At 48.6% G+C, this 25,124-nt stretch overlaps 2 protein-coding genes across 2 annotated transcripts; one reads left to right on the top strand and one right to left on the bottom strand.

Annotated features, from left to right (window-relative positions):
- Positions 1 to 5,004: 5,004 nt before the first annotated feature.
- N7446_011869 (uncharacterized protein) lies at positions 5,005 to 5,549 on the top strand (the record flags this gene model as incomplete). Its single annotated transcript, XM_058520611.1, has 2 exons — positions 5,005 to 5,176; positions 5,230 to 5,549. The coding sequence occupies 2 exons, from the start codon at positions 5,005 to 5,007 to the stop codon at positions 5,547 to 5,549; spliced, it is 492 nt and encodes a 163-aa protein (XP_058366897.1).
- A 19,024-nt stretch (positions 5,550 to 24,573) lies between these two features.
- Positions 24,574 to 24,821, bottom strand: N7446_011868 (uncharacterized protein; the record flags this gene model as incomplete). Its single annotated transcript, XM_058520610.1, has 2 exons — positions 24,574 to 24,666; positions 24,702 to 24,821. The coding sequence occupies 2 exons, from the start codon at positions 24,819 to 24,821 to the stop codon at positions 24,574 to 24,576; spliced, it is 213 nt and encodes a 70-aa protein (XP_058366896.1).
- Between the last annotated feature and the right edge of the window lie 303 nt (positions 24,822 to 25,124).

Below are 25,124 nucleotides of genomic sequence, written 5' to 3'. Positions count from 1 at the left end.
CATTTGGGCTCACGGAAGAACCCACATTCCGAGAATTGTTGAACCTGGTCTATGCCGGACCACAAATTTTGGAGCTTCCCTCGTCGAAACAACTCCGCCAGCATATGTACGATGTGGCAACTACCTACCAAGAGTCACAACTGCAGGATCTGCCCGGGGACTCCAAAGTTTCGATTGCCTTGTGCTGTTGGAAGAGTCCGCTCGGGCACGACTTTCTGGCTACTACTGCGTATTACTTTGATAAAGAGTGGAGCTACCGAGAGGTACTGCTTGGATTCGAGCTACTTTGCAGGCCCGAGACAGGAACTGACCCGGGTGATCAAATACTTGCACTGATCGGGAACAAAGGGCTGCTTGGTCGGATATTCAGCGTGACAATTGACTATAGGGTCGACGAGAATCTGGTGCTGTCATTACAAGAGAAGTTGATTTCCTCTGGTGGTATCAGCCGTCTGCAGTGCTTTGTTGGGCTTCCTGGCACAGTGCAGGCCATCCAGCTCTGTCTTCGGCGGTATATCGAAAACATCACAAGCTCCCCAGAAAGGGAAAGGGTTGAGAATGTGCGAGCAATATCACACGCCAATGGTTGGACTGAACCTTCAGATGGCGAAGAAATAATGTGTGTTTTGGAAAAGGTGAATGTCCTCCGTCCTCCTGACGAGAAACAGCTCTGACCCTTGTGTCTTGCAGATTCGATCGTTTGCAAAGTTTATCAACGAGACCCCCGGGAAGCGCGATGAATTCTTGTGTCTTCAGCCCCCAGGGATTCGACTCTTGCCGTTGGACGATGCAAACGCCCGCTGGAATTCGGTGTTTTTGATGTTGAAGCGAGCCAGCAGATTGCGAAGATTTATCGACCAGTACTGCCAGGAAAGGAAGAATTTACGGTACAAATTGACGAATACGGACTGGCCCAAGGTTGACTACGTCCTGCAGCTGACAATGCCATTCATCCAGTTCACTACAGCCCTCCTGGCCTCGAAAGAGGCGACAGTCCACAAAGTCTGTTTCGTGTTCAAGATACTAATGACGCATATCGACCAGTCAGCTGAAATATTGAGAAGAAAATCAGCTCCATGGAAGCGAACACTACTTGAGGCGTCGCTTGTCATGAAGATGGAACTTGGAGAAGTCTACGAAAAGACATTTCAAGACTTTGGGGTCATGTATGGCACTGGAACTTTTGTTGCGCCCCAATATAAAGTGTCCGCATTCGATGGCGCCTCGTCATGGCAAGGCTTGGGCCATTCCGAGCGCTACATTGAATATCTCAGGATTTTTCACCTACAGTATCGGCCGCAAATGCCCACGAGCTTGTCATGTGTGAATGGACTGTCTTGCTCTCCGCAGCTTCTGGGGCTCGACCGGCTTCTGCATCCACTAGCTGGTCTGGCTGGTAGTTCAAGGAGTGGGCAAGATGAAGTTGATCAATATCTCCGCGAAGGTCTGGACAACTACTCACTATGTTTTCTGTTGACTACTGACACACAACAGGAGTTGTCAATATCTCGCCATGCGCTTACTGGAAAGACCATCAACACAAATGGCCTGTTCTCACTCGACTGGCTCGAGATCTACTCTCCATTCCGGCTACAGGTGCTGGCACAGAGCGACTTTTCACAGTTGCACCAAAAATCTGCTATGCGCATGGGGAATATTTAGATGAGTCGGCCATGCAAGACCTAGTGATGTATGCGTACTCGGAGGAATCTGAAAGAGGGAAGCAATTGATCAGCCGGCTAGAACGTAACAAGGAAAGTAACGAAGAATGGGAGGAGTTCGAAACAGAGGCAGAAAGGCCTGAACCGATCAGCGAGGATGAGTGGAGCCCAGCTGAAGCGAGTATTGACGAGCGCCCAGAGGACGACGAAAACAGCGAGGCAGACACAGTGATTCCGGAAAGCGCACCTACGGATGACCTGGGCCAGGATATGGCGGATGAAGGCGATGAGGACTCATTCCTGCCCCCGCCTGTCACGCGGCTCATCAATAGCGTTCGAAGAAGATTCTCAGGCAGAATGACAGTGATCTAGCAGGGTGTCTCATCATTCTTCTCCGGTGTTTGTTTGTTGGAATTTACCCTGCCTATCCTGCAAGAATGATACTCGCATTACAAATTCATTGTCGCTGATTTATAATAAGCCGCGCCCATGGAAAGGGGAAAACGTCATATCAACAGATCCTGGAAAGCGCGTATGCAAGACAGTCAACGTTACAATTGTCACTTTTAGCACTGCAGTCTTGTTGCGTTTTCTGAGAGAGATGTGGTGGCGATTAGCTGACGCTTCTCTCCATCATGGGCTCATCAAAATACGTAGCAGTACCTTAATGCAAAAATGAGCAAGTGTTACAACTTTGAAAGCAGAATACATAATATCATGAGATCTCAATTACATCTTACTACTGACACGCGACAAAACGCGGCTATCTCAAACAGATCAGTGGACGCTTTATATTATATTGTCAGTGCTAAAATACAGTGAAAGTGACAAATCAGTTTAAGGATAATCAGCGTTCCTTATTAATCTCCAAATAAATGATATAAGTGCCATTATATGTCTTGCTGCTGCGGTGGAGTGTAGTCAGACTGTCGTCCGTTCAAAGTATGGAGCTTTTGGTCATCAAAATGATCGTTGGCTGGACGAATTCTGGCTATCCATTTCAGGCTTTAGCTGAGCATCCATATTAGTACAGTACAGATGGATTAAGAGAGCAAGATAACCTGTTGAGGCCGCCAACAATCAAGCTGATGGAACTACCGGTAAAACGTGTTGACCATTGCTTGTGCAAGTATAAAGACACTAGATGGGAAAATGGTAAGAGTTTCCAGAGTTGCCTAATCCATGTACGTCTCTGCCACTCCTACGTCATTCCTCCGTTTAATGGTGCGGCGGTTCTGTCAGCAGCAAGCCTCTTGCTTTAATATCCTGTTGTTATTACCTTTGCTGGCAAATTAGCATCGTGGTAAGATTTTACAGCAACCCAAGTATGGCATTACGAGATGAGGTTGTTAGCGTACGCGATCCTCTATCGTCTGCACTCGGGCAAGATTGGACAACAAACGAATAGTGCATTATTACCATCCCAACGTTCAAACAAGCTGGGATGAATCTTACTTTCTATTCCGATATTAACAGAGGTTTTGACTAGTACAGGAACATGGGTTATAGGTGGCTGCGCTGACAAACGTTTGTCTTGGGACGTAACTCTGTGTAAGAAAAAGGGATAAGAATGCATAGACTCCTTTAGTAACGAACAATCACAGCCTTCAGAAACACAACAGGCAAACTATGGACGAAACCTAAGTTGGGAAGGTGCTGGAAGATTCCCCCGTAGACACGACACTCAGAGAAGCCCAAGCTTTTGCAAAATCCAGGCCCGTTTGGCACCTTTCATGGTTGCCCCATTCTTTTTGAGATATGCTTTGGTAAATGGGAGGCCTTTGCAATCAGGAAGCCCGGCATGTTCCAGCCACGACAATGGTGTCCCGTACATATCGTCGAGAGCATTGACTTGGGCTCCATTTTCCACCAGAATTCTCGTTGCGTTGTAAGAGCCATACTCAGCAGCCCAGGAAAGAGGGGTACGTTTGTTTTGATCGCGATCGTCAATTGGCGCACCAATATCCAGAAGTCGTAAAAGAAGCTCAGTACAGTCCCCCATAGCGGCGTAATGAATCAGAGACCTCTTGAAAGGGCCCCTTGGGTTGCATATGCCCCGGGATTGGACCGACTTCTGAGTTGCTTCGAGGAAAGCCATGATGTTCTCGTCCAGCGCATTCATCTGGATATTTTTGAGGCGCTTGAATTCACCATCCATGGTTGTGGTGGATTGAGAGGACATGGCCTTTAGACACTTCGAAAAAGCCAAAGGTCAGGGTCGCGAGAGCCCGTGACCAAGCTAAAGGATCATAGGCTATATATTAATGGTGGGAGAGGATGTTCCATGTCTCCCAAAGTATAAAATATGAATATGCTTTCTGCTATCCATGTGCTTTTCGGCGGGTTCTATTTCATTTTAGTGATGCAGGATGCTACTTGGAAGCACAGGAGTAAAGTTCAAGGGCATTCTGTTGTATCAGTATGTGTTTCATGGCCTCGACAAAGTGCGGCTGCCGGCCGCAACATACAGTATGCAGCGGAATGTTGGGTTGAAGAGACGAAAAGGCTAACAAAAAGCCAGAGGCAACTCACCCGCACCGTGTTGTATTGCCTCAGAAACATGAATTGGATCGTTCAACACAGCGTGTTGTGGGGACCAAGGCTGGGCCGACTTCCGGAACAAGACCGCCGACCACACACGCGGCCTGATACGCCTCGTAATTGGATACATGGGTCCTCGGTTATGAATAGCATAGATCTATCAGAATGGACAAAGACCAAGGTCGGAATCTATGGTTGTGCATTTCGCGCCCCGCGTTATCCTAGACGCGGCACATCACTTCGAAAATGGCCTGCTACGCCACAAGTGTCAAAGTGCATATCCAGTCCTCACTTCTTCAGCCACGACGACACGCCATAAAGCTGTAACAAGCCATTTTCCTTCGGCCGGGTTGTGAGGTGTAATCTGGTGAGATGTTGAAAGGAAGTACCTCAGAACTCCGGAGCTCATCAGTTCTGAAAAGGTCGCCCGCATGTTCTAGCCCTAGATACGTCAAGGGTTATTGAGCAAGCATCAAGTTGTCTTAGCTGGCCTAAACTGATCTAACCGATTCCTGACCGCATAGTGAGCCTCAATAACCGACCATACTTGCCAAAGTGTTAATCTCCCATGCACCTCAACTTTGGTCAGCCGACTGACATTTTTAATTCCATATGTGCCCCCTACAGGCGATCTGAAGGCTCTCAGAAATCTCGGTAATTCTATAAAAGCCTCTGTCATCCTTCCTCGTTTTGCTCGACTACACACAACGCCAAATCAATCGGTTAAGAAATACAGGACACAAGACGCAACACACAATATTTTCGAATTTTAAGTTCCTGTAATTCGTCTAAGACAAGGAAAATGCGTTTCTCCATCGTTATGATTCTCGCCAGTGCCTATGCAAGCGTATCTCTCGGCGGCACCCTTGAGATCATTGATATTGATGGTCAATGCGCGATATGGTCCTATGACAACCATGGCTGCACGGGATCTTCAGCATTCTTTGGCCAGCTTGAGGGAGAAAAATGCTCAAGTAAGTGGACTTCTGGCATAAGAGTCAGCAAAAAGTGTTACTAACACTCGCAGCGGTGAACGAAGTCGGAGACCGTACCCATCGCTACCCTGTGCACGGGGTGGAGGCTTGTGGCACGGAAGACAATTCGTCAGCTGCATGGATTCAGGTGAAGGATACGGGGGTGGTCACCTTCTCCAATCACCAGGGAGAAATGTCGTCATGTACATTAGACAACGGACTCAAGCATGGCAGCCGATGTATTGCTTCTGACTCGGGATCTTCCACCAAGGCGTCCTCCGCTTTGACGACACCGAGGTCTTCGTCATCAGTGTCGGAGTCATCCTTGACTACCTCCCAGACCGCACCTTCTTCTGATTGTTCCGCGGATTGAGGAAATATGAAGAACAAGTGCAACTCTCGGGATGTACCAAACATACCCTTCACTACTTTGCAGGTGCATGGAATTTTTGGCTTTCTATTATTTATGTTTTACAATGTCTGGTTTCATTTCCTTTTTGAACATTATATGTATTGAGGGCAAATTAGACGGAGACGTGGACAGCAATGCACTGAGTTAGACTGGATGGGTGTTCTGATAGATTTATGCTGATTCATAGGTTGTGATTTGATTCTGCATTTTGTCCTTTAGGTTCAGTTGGGAGAGGAGTAATAGCTTGTGCTGTAGCTATGCTTTGCTTTCCAATTTGGGCGCTTCTCTTGAAGACTTCCATCGATATGATAGTATTCGAGACCTTGTCCCAATCCGACGAAAAGCAAATAAGGGACTTCCCATTTTCGGAAATTTGGGCCATGGTGATTGAATATGCCCTTTGATGTTGTAGGTTAGTTTGTGCGTTATATTGTCGTCCCAGGGATTGAACATACATATAATATGACGCTTCTTGAGTTTTCCGACGGTCTTCGAGCTCGACGACAAACAGCTCGCCAATCACGGGCGCACGGGTAATGCAAATACCAATGACAGGCTCAAGAGGTATCTCGTTACCTTGAGAATCTGCCAGAATCAGTTCCGAATTCGCATGGTTTGCTTGGAGCGATTGCCTGCTTGTCCTAGCGCATTGTTTAGTCTTTCAATTTCCTTTCTTATCACTTGGACCGAGGAATCACATACAACAGATCGCCCTGTTGGGAGTAAGAAGCTATGTCGATGGAGCAACCGTGCTTGAGATTGCAAGTTGGGGTTGGGTTGTATGCAACTCCCTGCAGTGGTGTTCGACTTCTCACCCGCACGTAAAGTGGTGCTCAAACAGGGGTCATCCCATTGGAGTTCTGCCTCCCGAATAAAGCGAAAAATTATTCTCTCTAGGGGTACTTTGGTCCGAAATCATTTTTATATGGCCTTCAACGCCGGAACTTAGATAAAACTTTCCATGTTTTATGCACACTTTCTGTCTCTGTCCGTATAACCAGCAACTAGATATCCATAGCGGTATCCAGATACAAACATGCACATTTTCTTCATCACCATTAAGAAACAGGTCACGCCCCTGTAGATGGTTTCATTGGTGCTAGGAACTTATCTCTTGACCCTGGGAGTTCTCTTGCTCCCGGAAGCCTCTGAGACGTTTCTGGGAGCAAAGAAACATCCTCTAGGAGCCACGTAGCCCCCAGGAAACCCGATGTAGCTTCTGGGGTCTGCTATCCCCGCCTCGGGGAATCAAAGCCGCGTTCCTGTTGACGACTTGTTGATTCCTGGGGCGATGATTTGACCTTCTAGGAGTGACCGAACGACGCAGAATTGTGCGCAGGTCCGGTGAAGGTGTTTTGTGAGGGCTTTCGCCGATCTCAGAAGGCAAGACAGTGACTCTAGGACCCTAAAGTAAGCTCCCAGGGGCTCCACAGCTCCCAGATCTGGTCAATGTATTCCCAGAGCCAGTTTCGTATTCAGTCAGGAACGTAAAGTGAAGATCTCAGGGGTAGATCCATTTTCCTAGGGATTAGAGATAACCATAGGAGCTATGTGAGGGTCTCACGTATTCATAGAGGTGGATAGTGTTTCAAGATGAACAATCGATGTTAAGAACAACTATAGTTGACTCTAGACACGAGACGTAGCGCGAGGAAGCAAAAGAAAGGTAGCTTCCTCGCGTTCAGGGGAACCCATGTACACCATGTGGGTCCCGCGCAGATCATATGTCTATCCGTTCCGTATGCTTCCAGTATATCCTTGACAAGCTAAAGCGTATTTCCTAGGGGATAAAAAGCTCCTAGAAATGCTTTTGAGGTTCCCAGGGCCAACACATTGATTCCCAGAGTAAGTTAACAAGCACGAGAGTTTGTCAGTCCCTTACCTGTGGCTTTTTGCTAGCAATGCCCGCCTTCACGCGACACGGCTCCACTGAGATGGATCCTTATCTGTATTTCTTTGGTCACCGCCGTTAGGTATCATGAAAACAGAACTCTTATCTACCACTACAGTTTCGAGCTCAGACATTTTCGGAATCAGCGAAACAGTCAATAGCTACTGGCTATGGTGTATTGGTGTCCAGCACTTACGAGATGAAACGGTCGCGTTGTCCTTCTGAGCTTAACCATCGGTATTTCATTTCTTGCTAATTTGCTTCAAAATTCTATATCACGGCTATAACGGCTATAACTCTGTTGCCGATCACGATGCCGAGTGTCGGTCACGTGCACTCACGTGTGATTCACTGGCTTTTCGCATTTTCCGTCAAACTCGGCTGTAACCTGTGATCACCTACGCTGAGTGAAATTCAGTCGTGCCGACCGGCGAAGCGGTGCAGAAGTAGAAGGTTCTCGCGGTAGATGAGTTCCTGCTAGTCTGGCTGAGCGACGGGGCCCACCAGTGGGAGATGGATCGCTTGCCGTGTGGACGGAATGTGTCTCGGCATCCGACGGAGGGATTCGTAAGGGGCGAATGATGGCATCTAGGGCTCCTTCGTTTCGGCTGCGGTCATCAGTATCTTGGTCGTCTCAGAAATAAGGTCATCCACACTTACCACACACAGCATGACGTGCCAAACCCTGTATCTCGCTTTTCCAACCATTCTTCGGCGCATGACAGATGACAGAGCGATGTGCACTGACCGCAGTGCAAGATCACGCTCTCGTCCGCATGGTCTTCATCCTCGGTCTGGCAGAACACACAGTAGATGCTGTCGACGTGGATGCTGTCGACCGCTTGGCTCGGCCTGAGACTCTGCAGCGTCAAGTCTTGGACACCCGCCCGGATATTAGTTGCCGATGAGAGGATGGCTGGTCGGGTCGGCGAAACGCGCCATGGAACATTGTTCGTCCGCAGCGTTGCAGAAGTCACAAATGGATAGAATGGCTGCACTGGCTCGGGGTTGGTTGAAAGCCGCACCGGCGGGTTTTGTCTGAGCCTGTGAGGAGGTGACGGGCCAGTGTTGTCTGATGCAGGGCGTCGCCTGGAGGCTGACGATGTCTGACGCTGGCCTGAATGTACAACAACTGATGGAGAGGCCATTCTGGAGCCATGTGGTACTCGCGCCTGGTTGCGGACTGCAGCTTCATACCACTGCTGGCCAACTTGGTCGGCCTGCCGTTGTCGGTGCCATCTCGCGCAGAGGAAGTCTCTGGCGACATCACAGAGCTTCGACTGCAACGATGACAGGTCAAATGGCTCTCTGGCGAGAGTGGTCAACTTTTGATGGCCGATCTTGGTGTCTTCAACTTTGATCGAGTTTTTGCACGGCTCGCCTTTTTTCGTCATCCCGCAACAGGAGCCAGGACCGCCATTGGGGCTGACCTCTATCTCACAAACAAGAAACGGATTCCAAGGCAGCATGGTAGTTATTGAGGTAGTCGTCAAAAATGCTTCGGACTGTGGTGGTGTTCGGCAATCACTGCGGCGTTCCCTCGCCAGCTTTATATGCCATCGCCCTGGGCTCCTTACCTACATGGCTGCGTGGCTGGCATGGAACACTTCCTTGAAACAGTCGGTACGTGGAAGAATGCATTCACACGCAGTATGCGCCGTATACAGCCGATCAGTGGCCTGCATGAAGGGATATCATTCCAGACCACTGCTGCAATCAGCTGCACCTGTGACTGTCCATCGCGGTGACCAGGGAGTGGCGAACAGACTGGCTACTGCGGTGAGCAGCAAAGTCGACATATGCTGGGTGAAATTCTGGGTTGCCTATGGAATTCGGAAGCGCGTGATAGGTTATGATCTACTCTTATGGCGCTAGATGAAAGTGGGTACCAAGATAGATTCGGTTCCCAGGCCATCGACACACTACCAGGAACAGTTTTGGCGTTCCCAGGAGCTAGACCCCACAGATTCTCCAACTCCGCGCCTGAACATTGTTGTCAAGGCTTTGATGCTGCCGTGTGATTGCTACGCACCTCTCAGCGGAGTGACAGACTACACTCCTAGCTGACCACGGAATTTAGCTGAGGTGAGTATATAAAGGCCTCCCATATCCTACTTTCACATCTCTCACCTCACCCCTATCTACATTTCGTTTGCTCCATCCGCTGTCCAATCATGGTCCGTTCAATTCGTTCTTACGGGGTTTACCGATGAGCTAATACGTTACAGCCAAATATCAGAGACCTGCCCAACGAGCTTTTGCTGTGGATTGTGTCGTATTTGGACGGTAGTGCATTATTTGCCCTCGCAAAATCATGCAAAGACCTCGATTTTAGACTGCAGCCCAGCATCTGGAAATACAATATCAAATTTCAGAACAGCAATCTGTTGCACCTGGCCGTCAAATACGACAACGTTGGTCTTGCGGAGGTTTTGCTCCGGCACAACGCCAACATCAATGCATTTTACCGAGGCAAAACTCCTTTAATGAGGGCGCTGAAATTCTCTTCCGCTGCTGTGCGTGACCTCTTGCTCAATCGTCGAGATCTAGACATCAACATTCAAAATCAAGCGCGGGAGAGCGCCCTGTGGTATGCCATCCACTACGGAACTTTTTCCACCGTCAAGCGCGTTCTAGAACAACCCAACGTCCAGGTGGACATCAAGCACAAACACGGCCGAACGGCGCTCCACCTAGCAGTCTTCGCAGGCCGAATAGGGCTCGTGCATCTGCTACTTTCTAGAGGCAGCGACCCTGATCTACAGGATGATTCGGGCCACTCGCCATGGGACTGGGCATGTCGCTTCAATAGACCCGTGATGGAAATGATTTTTTCAAACGATCCGATGGCCGAGGTGTTTCTTGGTACCCAATCATCACAGGAGGCTGAGCTACCTCTTCACCAAGCAGTGGCATATGGGTCGGTAGATGTTGTCAAACGGCTTCTCGGAGAAAAAGGTCTGAACTTGGACGCCCACGACCCGAATGGTGATACGCCGCTCCATCTCGCCATTCAAAGCGATCGCCTAGAAATGGTCAATTTGCTCCTAAGTCACCCCCGTGCCAACGTGAACTGCAAAGACAAAAATGGCAATACGCCACTTTGGCTGTCGACTTACTCGTCATGCGACGAGATAACCGAAAGGCTGTTGGCCGAGAAAGACATCAACGTCAATTTTGTTGGAGGCCGCGGGAGTTTCGAGACGCTGTCTACATCTCTCCACCACGCCGCGGCCAGGTTGGATACCGTGCTCCTACGACGGCTGCTTGCGGTGCCAGGGATCAGTCTGAATCTCTGTGTTGGAGGCCACTCTCCATTCTCCGTGGCCGCATATCACGGAGCTTTTCTACTGAGTATGGAGGGCGTAGAGATTAATGGAAGGGATACAATAGACCCACCCATTTGTCGAGCGGTTTCACATGACCATCTCGATGTGGTACGACTTTTAGTGCAACAAGACGCACGTCTGAACATCAATGAAAGCACGATCGCAACTCACGACACCGCTCTCTGCATGGCTGCCCGTGGCGGTGACTTGGAGATGGTCCAGGCACTACTAATCCATGATCGGATTGATGTGAACCTCAGGAATCAATGCTCTGAGGATCCATTGATGTTGGCGGTCAAGGGTGGGCATTCCTCGATTGTTGATGCACTTTTGGTCAATCCCAGACTGGAAATCTTCAGTTTGAAGAGATCGCTGGATCTAGCAAGAAACGATTGCATCCAGAGGGCCATTCGAAGCAGAATAAAAGACGACAACACTCCTCAAACATTGTTGAAGCGGTCTCCAAGGAGAAGGTTCGGTGGTCTGTAAGAGCTGGCGACATCTACTTCGGTTAGCTGTCATGATGCAATGCGGGACGGCCGAGTTAATTGACACTTTCTCCGCTAGCTACACTGCCCACACTGTCATTGGACCCGTAGTTTTTTGTTTATGATGTATTGGGTCAATAAAAGCGACACTAGAACATGCGGGATTATTCGCAGACACATTCCACAAAAGCTGTAATATGAGTTCTCGAAAAGATATAAGCTTCTTTCCCTGCGGTAACTCTTCATTGCAACATCGTTGGATACTGTACATCATTGGATACTCTCCACATGGTAAAAGACATAGGACGATCAAGAATATAGAATCCTTCAACCTTCTCTTGCTATGCCTGGCAGCCCTGCCAGGTTGAGTCTGCAAGGGTGATCCCAGTCATCGAGGATCCTAGTCAATCGATCCCGAGATGATTCCAGTGCCTGGTCAAAGAAGCGCAGCCGAGACAGCTGCTTGTCGTGGCGAAGCTGAAGTCCGTCCCTCTCTTTAGTCAGGTGACTGCTAGCCTCCTTCAAGATCCCATTGCTCTGCTCTAGCTTCTGGCCATCGATGTGTTTGGACACGCACGACTCCCATAGGCGTCGATAGAGTCCGACAATTCGACCTGCTGGAAAGGCAAACTTGGGATCGTCGCGTTCGAGGTCTGCTAGCACCTTCAAAATAGGTTGAAAGGGCTCGGTCGCCAAGGTATGTCTTGTTTCTGCTTCCTGTTGCGAGGGAGAGAGCTGCGGCGGTCAGCAAGAGCATTGGAAGCTGAGCCGCCATACTTACCAGTGGAGGGACATTATCAGAATCCTCCTGCGAATTCTCTTTTTCAGAAACGATTGGCAATGCACTGGGCTGTTGTTCTCCTTCTTTTTCCTGGTCTGGCGTGCTGTTAAGGGCATCCATCTTGATCGCAGGGGAAAGTCGAATATCTGGGCAATAGCATGTCCACTAATTCTTGGAGGCTTTTATAGACTAGAAAACATCGGCGGCTAGATACTCAGTCTCATTTTCACCATGAAAGTCAATCAGCGTAGTCAGCATTTCAATCTCAGCACTCTGTTAGCAGTCCATTTAATGATGGTGCTGGTGATCAGTCTCGTGGTGTTGATGGTTGGTGAATGTGCCTCATATTAGTGGCTTCCGGTGATGAACGGACCGGGAGATATATATTCAATCACAACGCATTTTCCACATTCGTTTGAGAGCTCAGAAATTCCAAAAGTAAATAGAGTAAAACCTAGAGGACTGAAAAAGAAAATCGAAAAAACAAGGTATCCATCTCAACCATGATCACAAGTTCAAAAGTTGACTCTCGTCAACAAGGATGGCCAAGCTTCAACGGGTTGACGGGTCGAGTACGTACCCGCGCCCGCGCACGACCGTGGCCTGACGCTTTCCGCAGCCTAGACGAACAGAACCACACACAGTTCAGACAATCAACACTCGAGCGAGGCCAGAAAATTTCCATCTTCCTTAGATGAAAATGTGAGCGCTCTTGGTAAGATTAAAGAATGAATAGCTTCCGTCGCCTCAATATTAAGACCGTAGATTCAATAGTGACCCAACGTTTCTTAACCGACTGACTCTCTTTGACTCATTTTCAACATGACTTTAGCATGTTTTCCCGATGAGCATCTAAGATCGCACCACGAATTTCGCTGCTAATAGTTGCGGTAGAATGAAGGCATGGGTTGCAACAGGCCTCACTTAAGATAGACATCGTGTTCAACGTTTGCTCTCTAGTAGAGCCCGCGTGCTACAGGAGCCGAGAACCTATAAATACGTCCTCTTCCCCCAGCAATTTGTTCTCCATTACCATCACTTGGCTATGCAAAGTCGAGCAGGTCTTCGATTCCTGATAAGTTCTTCCCTTTGACCTACTGGAATTTCACTGTATTGACATCTACAGTTACATCGTGGACCGACAAGCTAGAAAGTGCTTGTGAGACGCGACGACCACCAGGTCCACTATGTCACTCATGCCAGCCGATCAAAGAAGCAGATTTGGGTTAGCTAGTCAAAGTACCTATGCGAACATCTGTCCACCATAGCAGCCGACCACTGTCCGCTCCTGAATATACCGATGCAGAAGAGCGGTCGAGGTAAGTCTGTCTCCGCGCGACCCTATCCGAGACTAGACTGACTTCAAAGACGGTGCGAAACAAAGATCCATGCATTCCATCCAATATACACCAGCCACGGTGCCCTTTCCCGTGTCGTCTTTCAGAACATGTGAGTCATGCATTGCCTTGCCGATCGACAAGCTAACGACGGACAGGAAACCGTTGACAGCGCACCAGACCGAGTCCGAACCAGCTCTCCGTCAGTGCTCCGCGCAGGGTCATGGCTTACACGCCATTTCTGGCCCTATCACTTCAAACCATGCAACATGTCCTATGTGAAATACTGCAACTAAGGCCGCGGGCAAACAACAGGACGCATAAGCCCCAGACGTTCGTTGTGCACGACGACGTAAGTGCAATATCACGCCTCCTGCTGCGCCGGGTCCGATGATTTGTGCCAACTCTGTGCCGGAAACACAAACACCACTGACATCTCTATGCCATTGCAGGAGCAGCCAGCCCATCGCCACCCGCGACAATTCTTGTGGCGAGTAACCTATTCCCGCCGAGCCCGACGCGCCATCGCGTCTTCCCCTTACTCACCGCCTTCACACCATGAACAGGGGAGTGCCTCAGCCTCTCGCTGTCTGCACGAAGCTATCTCCTAATACAACTGTACAATTTTTGTCACACGTGAGTTCGTCATGCGCCTTTGCCGTGTTGTGAACTTGTCGGTTCATCCAGCGCGACTTCTCGAAGCGACAGCCGGAGAGTGTGACGAACCTAGATACAACATAGCATATTGGTGACTGCATCGCAGAACTGATTTGGCAGTGATCTAGTTGGTAAGCAGGTATGATCACGAATCTTGTTGATTATCTGTCTCAAGCATACACTCGGATTCTTCATGAACGGCGTAAAGCACAACACCTTGTCCAACTGAATCAACACTTGCTGACTCGGGTCTCACAACAGGAAGACGCCGTCAGATTCACATCACCCGAATGCAAAGCGAGCAAATCTCTTATCTGCTCGACCTCCCCTACACCAATACCATCTATGCTTTGTTTCTTAACATGACTACTGGTGGCATCGACGAGTCGCTACCTCGACCTTCTCCCAGTCGATTTGGTTCATCAGATCATGCGTTGGTATGCCTACCTGATGCAGACCCAATGGAGCGCATAGCAGCGTCTGTCTCCCGGCATTTGAACCCTCTCATAGAATGGCCTACTTGCGGCTTGGATCCCTGGCGTCCAGTGGGTGACCATCGTTGTCCTCAGATGGCATCTAGCGTCTTTCGAGCCTGAAATCCCTAAGAAACCGGGAGAAGCCAATGCTTTGTCTCACTAGAGCCATATTTTCGTACTGGCGAGGTTGTTAGTCGGGACTGCTTGCATGGAGAAGGTGAGGCAAAAGTCCCGTCATTTCTACCCGAATCAACTAACAATAGCCAGTCAGCTTCAAATCGATGGACAAGACCGAGGATGGCCAAACGATTGAGAGGACCCATGACCCAAGAACCACGCCTGATAGAGTCCCCCTGATTCCTCTTCCTCTCCTTGTTGCTCAGCTTATCGACATATTCGAGCGAGCGGGAACCACTCGGACATACACGGAGCTACTCGCTATCACGATTGTTTGCTTTCCCTGTTAGACAGAAGCTTGGCGATTTCATTCCTAAGCCTGTGTTTTTCTATCCAAGCCCGAGCACTACGTGCAAAGCCCATACACCTTGAATGTCACAGCAGCTGGAGGTCAGTCAAGTTATTCAGTATCCTTCGTCCATTGAGACCGTCGTCTAACATATCGTAACTGGCGGCGCAAGCAGGTCTTGCCAGCAAATCACCGATTTCTCTACGTCTCTGAGCTCACTGTGCTTTGATCATCTATGATGTATTTGACATCGCTCCCAAGACGATATCTGGCATATCACTGTTGGGCAATTCACCGTGAAGGTGGGTTTAATGTCTGTAACAGCACCACAAGGGCCCTCGGGTTGTAGGGCCTTTGAATGTCCCGTATGTTGAGGTATTGGCTCAGTGAGCCTGAGGCCTCAACATCTCTAAATTCATGCGCAACGACCATATAGGGCTTATTGGATGTTTTGTACCATGGAACTCTTGCAGTTCCGTCGCACTCACGCTTATTGTATTTTTACTACTACAAATAGCTGTAGAAGTACCTCTTCGGAGAGTCAGAATTAAAACACCTCATTTCATTGACATACACCTTTTGCCAAGATACCACTGTCTAGGCATATATTTCAACACCGTACAGCCTATACTGAATTATCTACCCTAATCAGCGCTCATGTTATCTTTGCTTGGGGAGGAGTTTGAGCGGATGCCTGCTAGGGTCACACGTAGATGAGAACACCCCTGTAGAAATATCACTAGGTCCTGAGCGGTGGTCGTGGAGAGTGTCTTTACCAGTTCTGATTTCAGATGGCTCGTTGGGCCCCGATCGGAATTTAATCATGCTATATCAGCAGCGGAGCATGATTTATCGCATGTAGTGGGGAATATGCCTCACGGAAAAGTAACGACCGTTTCTTCATCGCTGTAGTGGACTTTTACGAGACTTTGGGTGGACTATGAATCGGAAGTACTGACGGGGAATTATTCACAAATTTGCGACGGGCTCCTACCTGTTGGAGCCAATCATATATTCACGAGCCAAAGCTACCAATGAAATGTTAACCTCGAGAGAAAGAAACTCTCACTCTCGCAATGGCTCTACGATGTAGGCATTCTAGTGTAGAATAGGTTCGAGTGACTAGCAATAGTCATCTCACGCAATTTCTTTCGCGACGCAAGAGACTAAGCCTATCGCATAATCATCTTCAATTGAACCCATGATTCGGATTTTCGAGATACATCACATGGCTCTACACTTCGTAGTTCTGATCTTGAGTGTACAGTATATTGCGTGATCATAGTTGGACAATTCTTGAATTGGATCATCTCAATTGAGTTGGAGGCCATAGTCAAGACGTGACCCACAGGGATCAAAATTGCTTTGCGGAATCAAAAAAATGCAATTGAATTTTCTATAATGTGGGTGACATGGCAAGAAACCGCGCTGCCTCCATGAGACGTGGACCACCCCTCCCTTCACCGCCCAACCATTCACTACAAGTGATGTTTCGCTACACACATTTCACCACATCGACATCAACATCAACACATCAACATCAACACATCAACATCAACACATCAACATCAACACATCAACATCAACACATCAACATCAACACATCAACATCAACACATCAACATCAACACATCAACATCAACACATCAACATCAACACATCAACTCTCACCAATTCAACTCTCGTCAGGACAAGCATTCTATCAAAACAAACATACCGGCGTAACATCTCTGTTTACTCTAAACCTGAATGAGAAATGCCGTTTTCCATTGCAGCAGCGACGGGATCATCGGACTGCGGAAAAGGCAGAATGAATAGGAATACGGGTCGCTAACGAGGGAAGCCCATTTTGAATCTTACGACTTGGTGATTGATTTTGGGACGATCTATATTCGTTCTATCTATCCAATTGTGCTTCTTGGGAATACGAAACAGATTATGAAGATGTTGGGCAGGTCTTTGCTTCATCGAATACTCTTGGAATGCTCGAATACTGGTCCCTAACACCACGAAGAGGTGCCTGCACGGGCTAGAGGCTCTTGGTGTCGCAGATGTCCCTGCGAGGCGCTTTGTTGACGCAGGACCTAGGCTGCGGAGAACTTGGTAATGCAGCGGTCTCCTGCAGAGAACTTGTTAGCGCAGCGGTCTCCTGCGGGTCTCACTTGTCATCACAGCGCCCCCCTGCGAGGATTGTTGTTGACGCAGACCTATCCTGCGAAGCACCTTTTTACGCTCGCGGGGCTCAGGGCAGCGAGGGAGCACACTCTTACACTCGCGGGGCTCAGGGCAGCGAGGGAGCACACTCTTACACTCGCGGGGCTCAGGGCAACGAGGGAGCACATTTTTACACTCGCGGGGCTCAGGGCAGCGAGGGAGCACACTCTTACACTCGCGGGGCTCAGGGCAGCGAGGGAGCACATTTTTACATACACAGGGCTCATTGGCTGTGAGGGAGCACATTTTTACATACACAGGGCTCATTGGCTGTGAGGGAGCACATTTTTACAGTCGCAGGGCTCATTGGCTGTGAGGGAGCACATTTTTACAGTCACAGGGCTCATTGGCTGTGAGGGAGCACATTTTTACAGTCACAGGGCTCATTGGCTGTGAGGGAGCACATTTTTACAGTCACAGGGCTCATTGGCTGTGAGGGAGCGCAAATCTTACATCGCTGGGCTCGTGGCAGCGACAGCCGTGGTCACGGAAGGTCTGGAGTACTTGGTTTCGCAGAGCCCATCCTGCGAGGCACACTTGTTGACGCAGAGCCCATCCTGCGAAGCACACTTGATCACGCAGAGCCCATCCTGCGAAGCACACTTGTTCACGCAGAGCCCATCCTGCGAAGCACACTTGATCACGCAGAGCCCATCCTGCGAGGCACACTTGTTGACGCAGAGCCCATCCTGCGAAGCACACTTGTTGACGCAGAGCCCATCCTGCGAAGCACACTTGTTCACGCAGAGCCCATCCTGCGAAGCACACTTGTTGACGCAGAGCCCATCCTGCGAAGCACACTTGTTGACGCAGAGCCCATCCTGCGAAGCACACTTGTTGACGCAGAGCCCATCCTGCGAAGCACACTTGTTCACGCAGAGCCCATCCTGCGAAGCACACTTGATCACGCAGAGCCCATCCTGCGGAGGCTCTTGTTGTCGCAGATGTCCCTGCGGAGACTCTTGGTGTCGCAGATGTCCCTGCGGAGACTCTTGGTGTCGCAGATGTCCCTGCGGAGACTCTTGGTTTCGCAGATGTCCCTGCGGAGACTCTTGGTGTCGCAGATGTCCCTGCGAGGCGCTTTGTTGACGCAGGACCTAGGCTGCGGAGAACTTGGTAATGCAGCGGTCTCCTGCAGAGAACTTGGTAATGCAGCGGTCTCCTGCAGATAACTTGTTAACGCAGCGGTCTCCTGCGGGTCTCACTTGTCATCACAGCGCCCCCCTGCGAGGTAGTCTTGTTTTCGCAGCACCCCCTGCGAGGATTATTGTTCACGCAGACCTATCCTGCGAGGTAGTCTTGTTTTCGCAGCACCTCCCTGCGAGGATTGTTGTTCACGCAGACCTATCCTGCGAAGCACCTTTCTACACTCGCGGGGCTTATGGCAGCGAGGGAGCACAGTCTTACATCGCTGGGCTCGTGGCAGCGACAGCCGTGGTCACGGAAGCTCTCAAGCCCGCAGGGAAGAGAGGGACACTATGATGCATCAAAGTGTGAGGACCAAAGTGTGAGGATGGAAGTCCTGAGAATTTTGCGCTGGTAATCCGGCCCCTTTTATAATTTTTCGGTCAAGTCTCTACCAAGGAACCATTGCGCCGAGGATAACGAAAATCACTGTCCTTTGGTTGGCGTTGAAGCAAGTCGAACGACGTTGAAACGGTGTTTGGAGGATTTGTGGCCTATAGACTCAAGTTTCGACCTGGGATCATTTCTCTCAAATCTTGCGTTGAGTATGGTGAACCGCTTTCATCAACTGTTGAAAGAAAGCAACGCCGCAAAAATGTGATTCCTACATATTGTTGAATTTGCAATTAAATCGCTCAAGCGGTGGCACCCTACATCTGCCCGTTTAGCCACGGTCACCGTCTCTTTCATGAGGGTTGATGTGCTTCAACAGATGCCAAAATAATAGGTTGGAAAATTTCTGGTTGACAGAAACGCTGGACTGTACCTGCGGTTGGCCGGAGGATCCTTTGGTCTCGCTCGAATCAATCCTGTTCATCCTTGGCCCCGCGCCGCTGAATGTTGTTTCTTCCCTGTCTACTCGCAGCCAGCTAATGTTGCTTTTACTAGAATCTCTACTCCCTTACCCCACAGATATTGACATACTCTCAAGCTCAGGATGAGGATTGTCCTTCTTTGGGAGGGCATAAACAAAAGTCCAGAGCTTATTGGAAAGTTTTCATAGGAAACCGAGCCTAGGACAACCGTGTGAAATGTGCAACCAGGCACACGAGCTAGGTTCGCGTGATCGCCACCCCTCGCAAGATTGCAACGCTCCTATCACGCTGATGAGACTCCGGATAGAAATAGCACCCGACGGACCAATCAAACACAATCCGCGAATTTAGACAGACAGGTACGGTTCTGCGATGCAGATCCCAGCGACGACCCACGGGACACTAGTTCAAGGAGGTTCTATTTATGGCCCGGAGAAGAAGTGAAGGATTTGCAAAGGTCCAGATCGATCCACAAGCCCAAACTTGACGGCCGTCAGTGACCGATGGAAAAGGACTTTGTTGCTTAGGAGGTACGGCCGAGGTACGGTCCAGGCAGGTGAGGTATTTGGAATATCACGCGGAATTCTGGCAACAGAATGGTAGGCTAAATCCCGATCCGTGGTTATGCTTTCCTGGTTCCTGTCACAGGAGAATAATTCTCCTGTCAAGTGGCAAGCTGCCCTTTGTCTATCTGGTCTGTAGAACGTTCTAGAAGCTATGTCTTCTGTCCTGCATAAAGCTTCGCGTAAGAGAATACTCTCGTTGAATCCGACACAACCCCATCATCAACCCCATTCAATAACCAGTCCGATATGTCTAGCAGAGAGCCTGTAGAAACTATGCCAATCATGGACAGATCTCATGAGCTTATGTAAAAATATCTCCGGTTTTTGCACTAAAACCGAGGAACCGATTGGCTGCCGGAAATGGGTTGAGGTTGTGGGCCGGCCCTCCTGCGGCCCCTAAACTTTACCTCCATTACCCTCCGCATCTTGATTACGACTGTAGCGAGAGAGATTCTTTCTAGTACACTGCTAGTCTGTTCCAATTCCCCGTACATGAGCAGGTCGAGACTGTTGTGATTCTGCCCCAATTCTCTGGGCTTCTCTTTTGGGCTGTAGGGCTTAATCACGAGCAACCTAGAAAGCAAGTGAGGCAGTAGCCCGGGCCTGAAGCCTTCATGACGACCGCATTCTCTCACCGAGCAGGCGATTCCATGGTTCCTCCAAACTAAGCAGTCGAATGATTTGCGGTTCCGCTAATGATCGTCAGCTGCCCTCGTGATTCCACGGTCTCTGTCAAACTAATTTCCTCCTGACTTGGGTGTAGGTCAAAACAAATCGTACGCTTCACCCCAAAGATTACCCTGCTTTCGACCATCGATCCTATTAAATCCAAGTAGACGTATTACCTTGAGCCAACAAGAATGCCGTATTTCCATTTTCCCAGAGCCCCCTTGCTACCATGTCCTGTCTCCCTACGGGAACACCCATAGTATCGTGAATCCTTACACGCTGTCCGCAGTACTTACCAGGCCACATAACACTCCGATGAAATCCTCCTAGTTTTGCATGACAAGGATGAAAATGTGTGCGCGGGCCTGTTCCGAGGGCACCACAATCGTGTTCGAATCCTCACCTTTGACCTTGGGACTTCCTCACTATTGTCATCATTCCAAAGAAGGGCGGTTGCTACTTCGTCTACGGAATACATGGAACGATATACAACCACGCTTATATTACTCATGCTGAGGCTTCATTGCTGATCGCAGCCTTTGATGTAGGAACATGCACCAGGACTAGTTAATGTTGTAGTTCAAAAGGAAATTTTAAATTGTACTGAACTAGAGGGAATAACCGAGGCTATATATACACAAGAGCAGATCAAGTTGATTAGAAATCAAATTGTTTCTTCGTATAGACACCTCGGGATTAATTCCGATGGTACGGCTTGGTTCCTGATCTGCACCAGCCTCAGATCACAACAGAATGAAGAATCTGGTGGAAAACTGTAGTCTCATTGATGATGGATGGATGCTCTCCCTAGAAGGAGAAGGCTGCATGCAAGCTTCCTAGGGCATTTGCGACACCTTAGGCCAATAATACGTCTCAAAAGCCGTACTTCATCCGACCAATAAGATCTCGATGACTCTGTCTTTTATTACTACCAATTTCAAGCTATTTATGCTATTCACTAATGACTAATCCGCATATTCGGAGTAACGTAATTCACTACCGAGCTGATCACACCACCGAGTTGATCACCCTACTAAACCCATCAATTTTAAATCCAATTATTTCAACCAAAACGCTATTAAATTCAATAAACTAAACTCGAGATCTATTAGGACATGCTGTCAATTTATGACCCTTAACTCCACAAACACTACACGTCGGTAAGGCTCTTTTACGTGGCTGAGAAGGTGCCTGAGCCGGCCCTACCTCATAGGGTATCGCTGCTAAAACTGCTTGCTCTGGCTGCCCTAATAAGGTAGAGGCCTCTAAAACTGAAAGACCTTCTTCGGAAAGTATCTGCCTTGCTGACCTAGACTTCTTTCGCTTTTTCGTCTCGTTTGCAGCGCGTAAATCGCTTACTTCTTTCTCGAGAATTGCTGCCGATTGCATTGTAACTTGACAGGCCTTTAAAACCTGATTTATCGCACAATTAAGCGGACTCGGTGGGCTTTTCGAGCGCTGTTTTAGTAAAGCTTTAATTGAGGAAGCTTGTTTTTGTAATTGGACGTAATTCGAGGGCGTCCTTAGCTCCCAATCACTACCCCGGCTCGAGGGGGGGTCGGCGTCCGAAGGCAAATATCGAGCTTCGAGATTACTCGATCGGGGTCGTAAGGCACTAAACCAGTAGCGGCGAAGCTATTCTTAATAGTCTCCGATTTAAATGCCTCGATTCGTGCGGTCGGATAGGCTTCGAGGAAGTCTAGTTTATCGATGTGGTTGATTCTAGCCCGCATTTTTGACTCGATAAGTCGACCGTACGCGCGCTTTAACACCGCAAAACAGCCTATATCGAGAGGCTGTAAAAGGTGAGACGAGTGCGGAGGCATACAAATTGCGATAATATCGTTTTCTTCGCAAATTTTATCGAATTCCGGGGTTAAATGACTTCCGTGGCCGTCGAGTATTAAAAGTCTATACTTCCCCTTCGTACGCGAAGAAGTAGACGGAATAAAGAGCTTTTAAGCCATCGAAGTCCAATTTCGTCGGAGGTCCATCCGTTAGGACTAACCTCGAGTCTCCAATCTTCCGGAAGGCCGTCGAACCAAGATTCGATAAAAACTTTGCCTTTAAAAATCACGCACGGAGGAAGCGCCCACCCCGACGCGTTTATACACTCAATTGTGGTCACCCACGCGCGATTTCCGGGCTGTATAAGCGATCGCCGACCGTAGACATCCCTTCTCGAGATAACCTTCGCGGTCGTAATTAAGCCCATTGCAAAACCGGTCTCGTCGAAGTTATAGATATCGTCGGGGTCGATCCCGTACGTTAGAATCGTCTTTTGAACAAGAGAAAACCATTCAGAAATAATCCTCGGATCCTCGCATTTAGCTCGTTTAAAATTATAGCTTTTCGAGAATCGGGAGGAAAGGTCGGGATGCCTTTTAACGTATTTTGTAACCCAATTTTGACCGACTGAAAGAGGAGGGGTAGATCCGCGCGCTGTAAGTAGCAAATTGGCCATTTCTCGTACAGAAGAAGGCCGAGGGGCTGCTCCACGAGAGTCCATAGAGAGAATCCATTTTTTAAGAGATTCCTCTTCAATTTCAGTCAATTTTAGACAATTTGCGCGCGAAGACGCGCGGCTTTGAACCCCATGTAGGCGTGTTGTAAGAGTTGAATACGGTACGTTGAATTGGCGCGCTGCTTCGCGGAGTGAGGTAATTTCTTGCTTCTGAATAGCCTGAATAGCTAATAAGATCCTACCCTCTTGCTCCGTACGTTTTTGAGAGGATTGAGTACGAATTGGTGGCATAGTGGGTGGTTGAATAGAGAGAGTCTAATTCATTGACGCGTTTTTGGTGGGGTGATCAGCTCGGTGGTGTGATCAGCTCGGTAGTGAATTACGTTATCCATTTCTCCGGTTCTCTTCCAGTATTCATGAACTTGCATTGACAATATGCTACAGTCACGGGATCCACCACTACACTATTAAATTGAATTGAATTCCGAGGTTTCTGCCAGGCAGTATGAAAAGTGGGTCCTAAGGCCCGAAGTACCGGAGGTCAAATACTTTTGTTACACCACTGTATCAATCGGGTCTCAGGGCGTAGTTGCACTTTCTGCGAATTTGATTTTCTAAGATTTAATTCGTCTTCAGAGGCAATCCAAATATATGGGAATAGGTTGTCGGGCCTTGTCCATATATCACCGTAATGGGATACAAGATGAAGTCCAACTGTTTTCAAAGAGCACGTTCATTCCTATAGATAGTGCACAATTAATTTCAATGATGTGGCTTGGTCCTAGTCTGCACGAGTTTCAAACCACAACATTCCTAAATCGTCATTCTGATAGGGGAGCTTATCGCAACGCTGCTATATACATAATTCATGCGCTTCCAGTTCAGTGAGACAAATCAATATCCGAAAGGTCACACAGACACTCTGGTTTCATTTCGATTTCACGTCTTCTCGTCACTTGTATAATAACGCAGATACTTGCAGAAACGGTATTTGCAAAAGCGTTCCCTTAGGTGCTATGCTCTTTTCTTCTTTCTCAATCATCGAGCTGGAAAAACAAATTTATTTGCAGAGCGTTACAAACTCCAACTACTTATGACCTAGGGTCCTACCTAGAAAGAAAGATGAAGGTATAGCACCGGACACCATTTTTGCAATTTGCTGTAAAACGTGTACTCCATTTGTCGTATCTGAAATACGACGAGCGGCGGTGGTTTACCCGTCGGACACATTTTTGTATATTTATGCATTGCCTTTCAATAGATTTAATTGGTACCAGTAGACAGCAGCGGCTGCTGATCAGAGAAGTGGTTAGCCTGTAGAAGCAATGAATCCGAAAGGGTTGGTCGTGTAGGGTATTGCAGAAAGAAGTGATATTGGATCACATACTGTTGGTATCACCAGCTAGGTACCGTGTACACAGTTAAGTGAACAGTGTTTATGCTCCTAAAGCGAAAGTTGATTGATTCATGTAGATAGATGTGTGTTTCAGGTCATCTCAGGTTCTAAGATACCCCTTAATCCCATGCACGGACACTCGGCGGTCACAACACCGGAGCCGCAGCTCCGCGCAAGAATGCGTACACCAAGAACGGGACGTTATGTCCCGACACATACCGATGGTTATTATGCTGTGACCCAAAGCCACATCAGTCATAGAAACGAAGTTGATAGACAAAGTTTGGTCTCCAATCAAATTCAACAATCTGCGTACCACCACGGCCTGCAACACTTGAGGTGGTCTGGACGGGTTGAAAATTGCCATTTATGACTGTACCAACTTCGAAGCGGCGCGTGTTGCCCCCCAGTTGCGTAAGCCAACGTAGCCGATGTCGGTGTCGAGATCTTGAACAGTATTATAATGGAATACGTAGACTTCGATATCGGGTTCATCCATCATTGAAACATAAAACGATGATTCACCCCGCCTTGGAGGGGCCTCTCCCCGTTCAAGCCAGACTGCATTGTCTCTCGCGAGAAAGTTTTGAAGTTGCATTAGGCTTGTTGGTTCAGCGTTGTCAATCCTATGATACGGATTTGAGCTGAACCAATGCTGAATCGTACGACTTTCCAAGCAGTTTCCTTCTGCCGGGCACAGCCACGGGAGGGCAGCAATGACATGAGTGAGAGAAAGGAAAGTAAGAAGGCTGAAAATCATCATGACGGTTACTGCGATGGATGGAGCACAATCGGAATGAGA

This window comes from Penicillium canescens (genome assembly GCF_028828765.1).
Source record: "Penicillium canescens strain IBT 15451 chromosome Unknown utg000009l_segment0_segment0, whole genome shotgun sequence".
Taxonomy (NCBI): Eukaryota; Fungi; Ascomycota; class Eurotiomycetes; order Eurotiales; family Aspergillaceae; genus Penicillium; species Penicillium canescens.
Note: the sequence above shows the minus strand (reverse complement) of the source record. Positions and strands in the feature narration are given on the sequence as shown.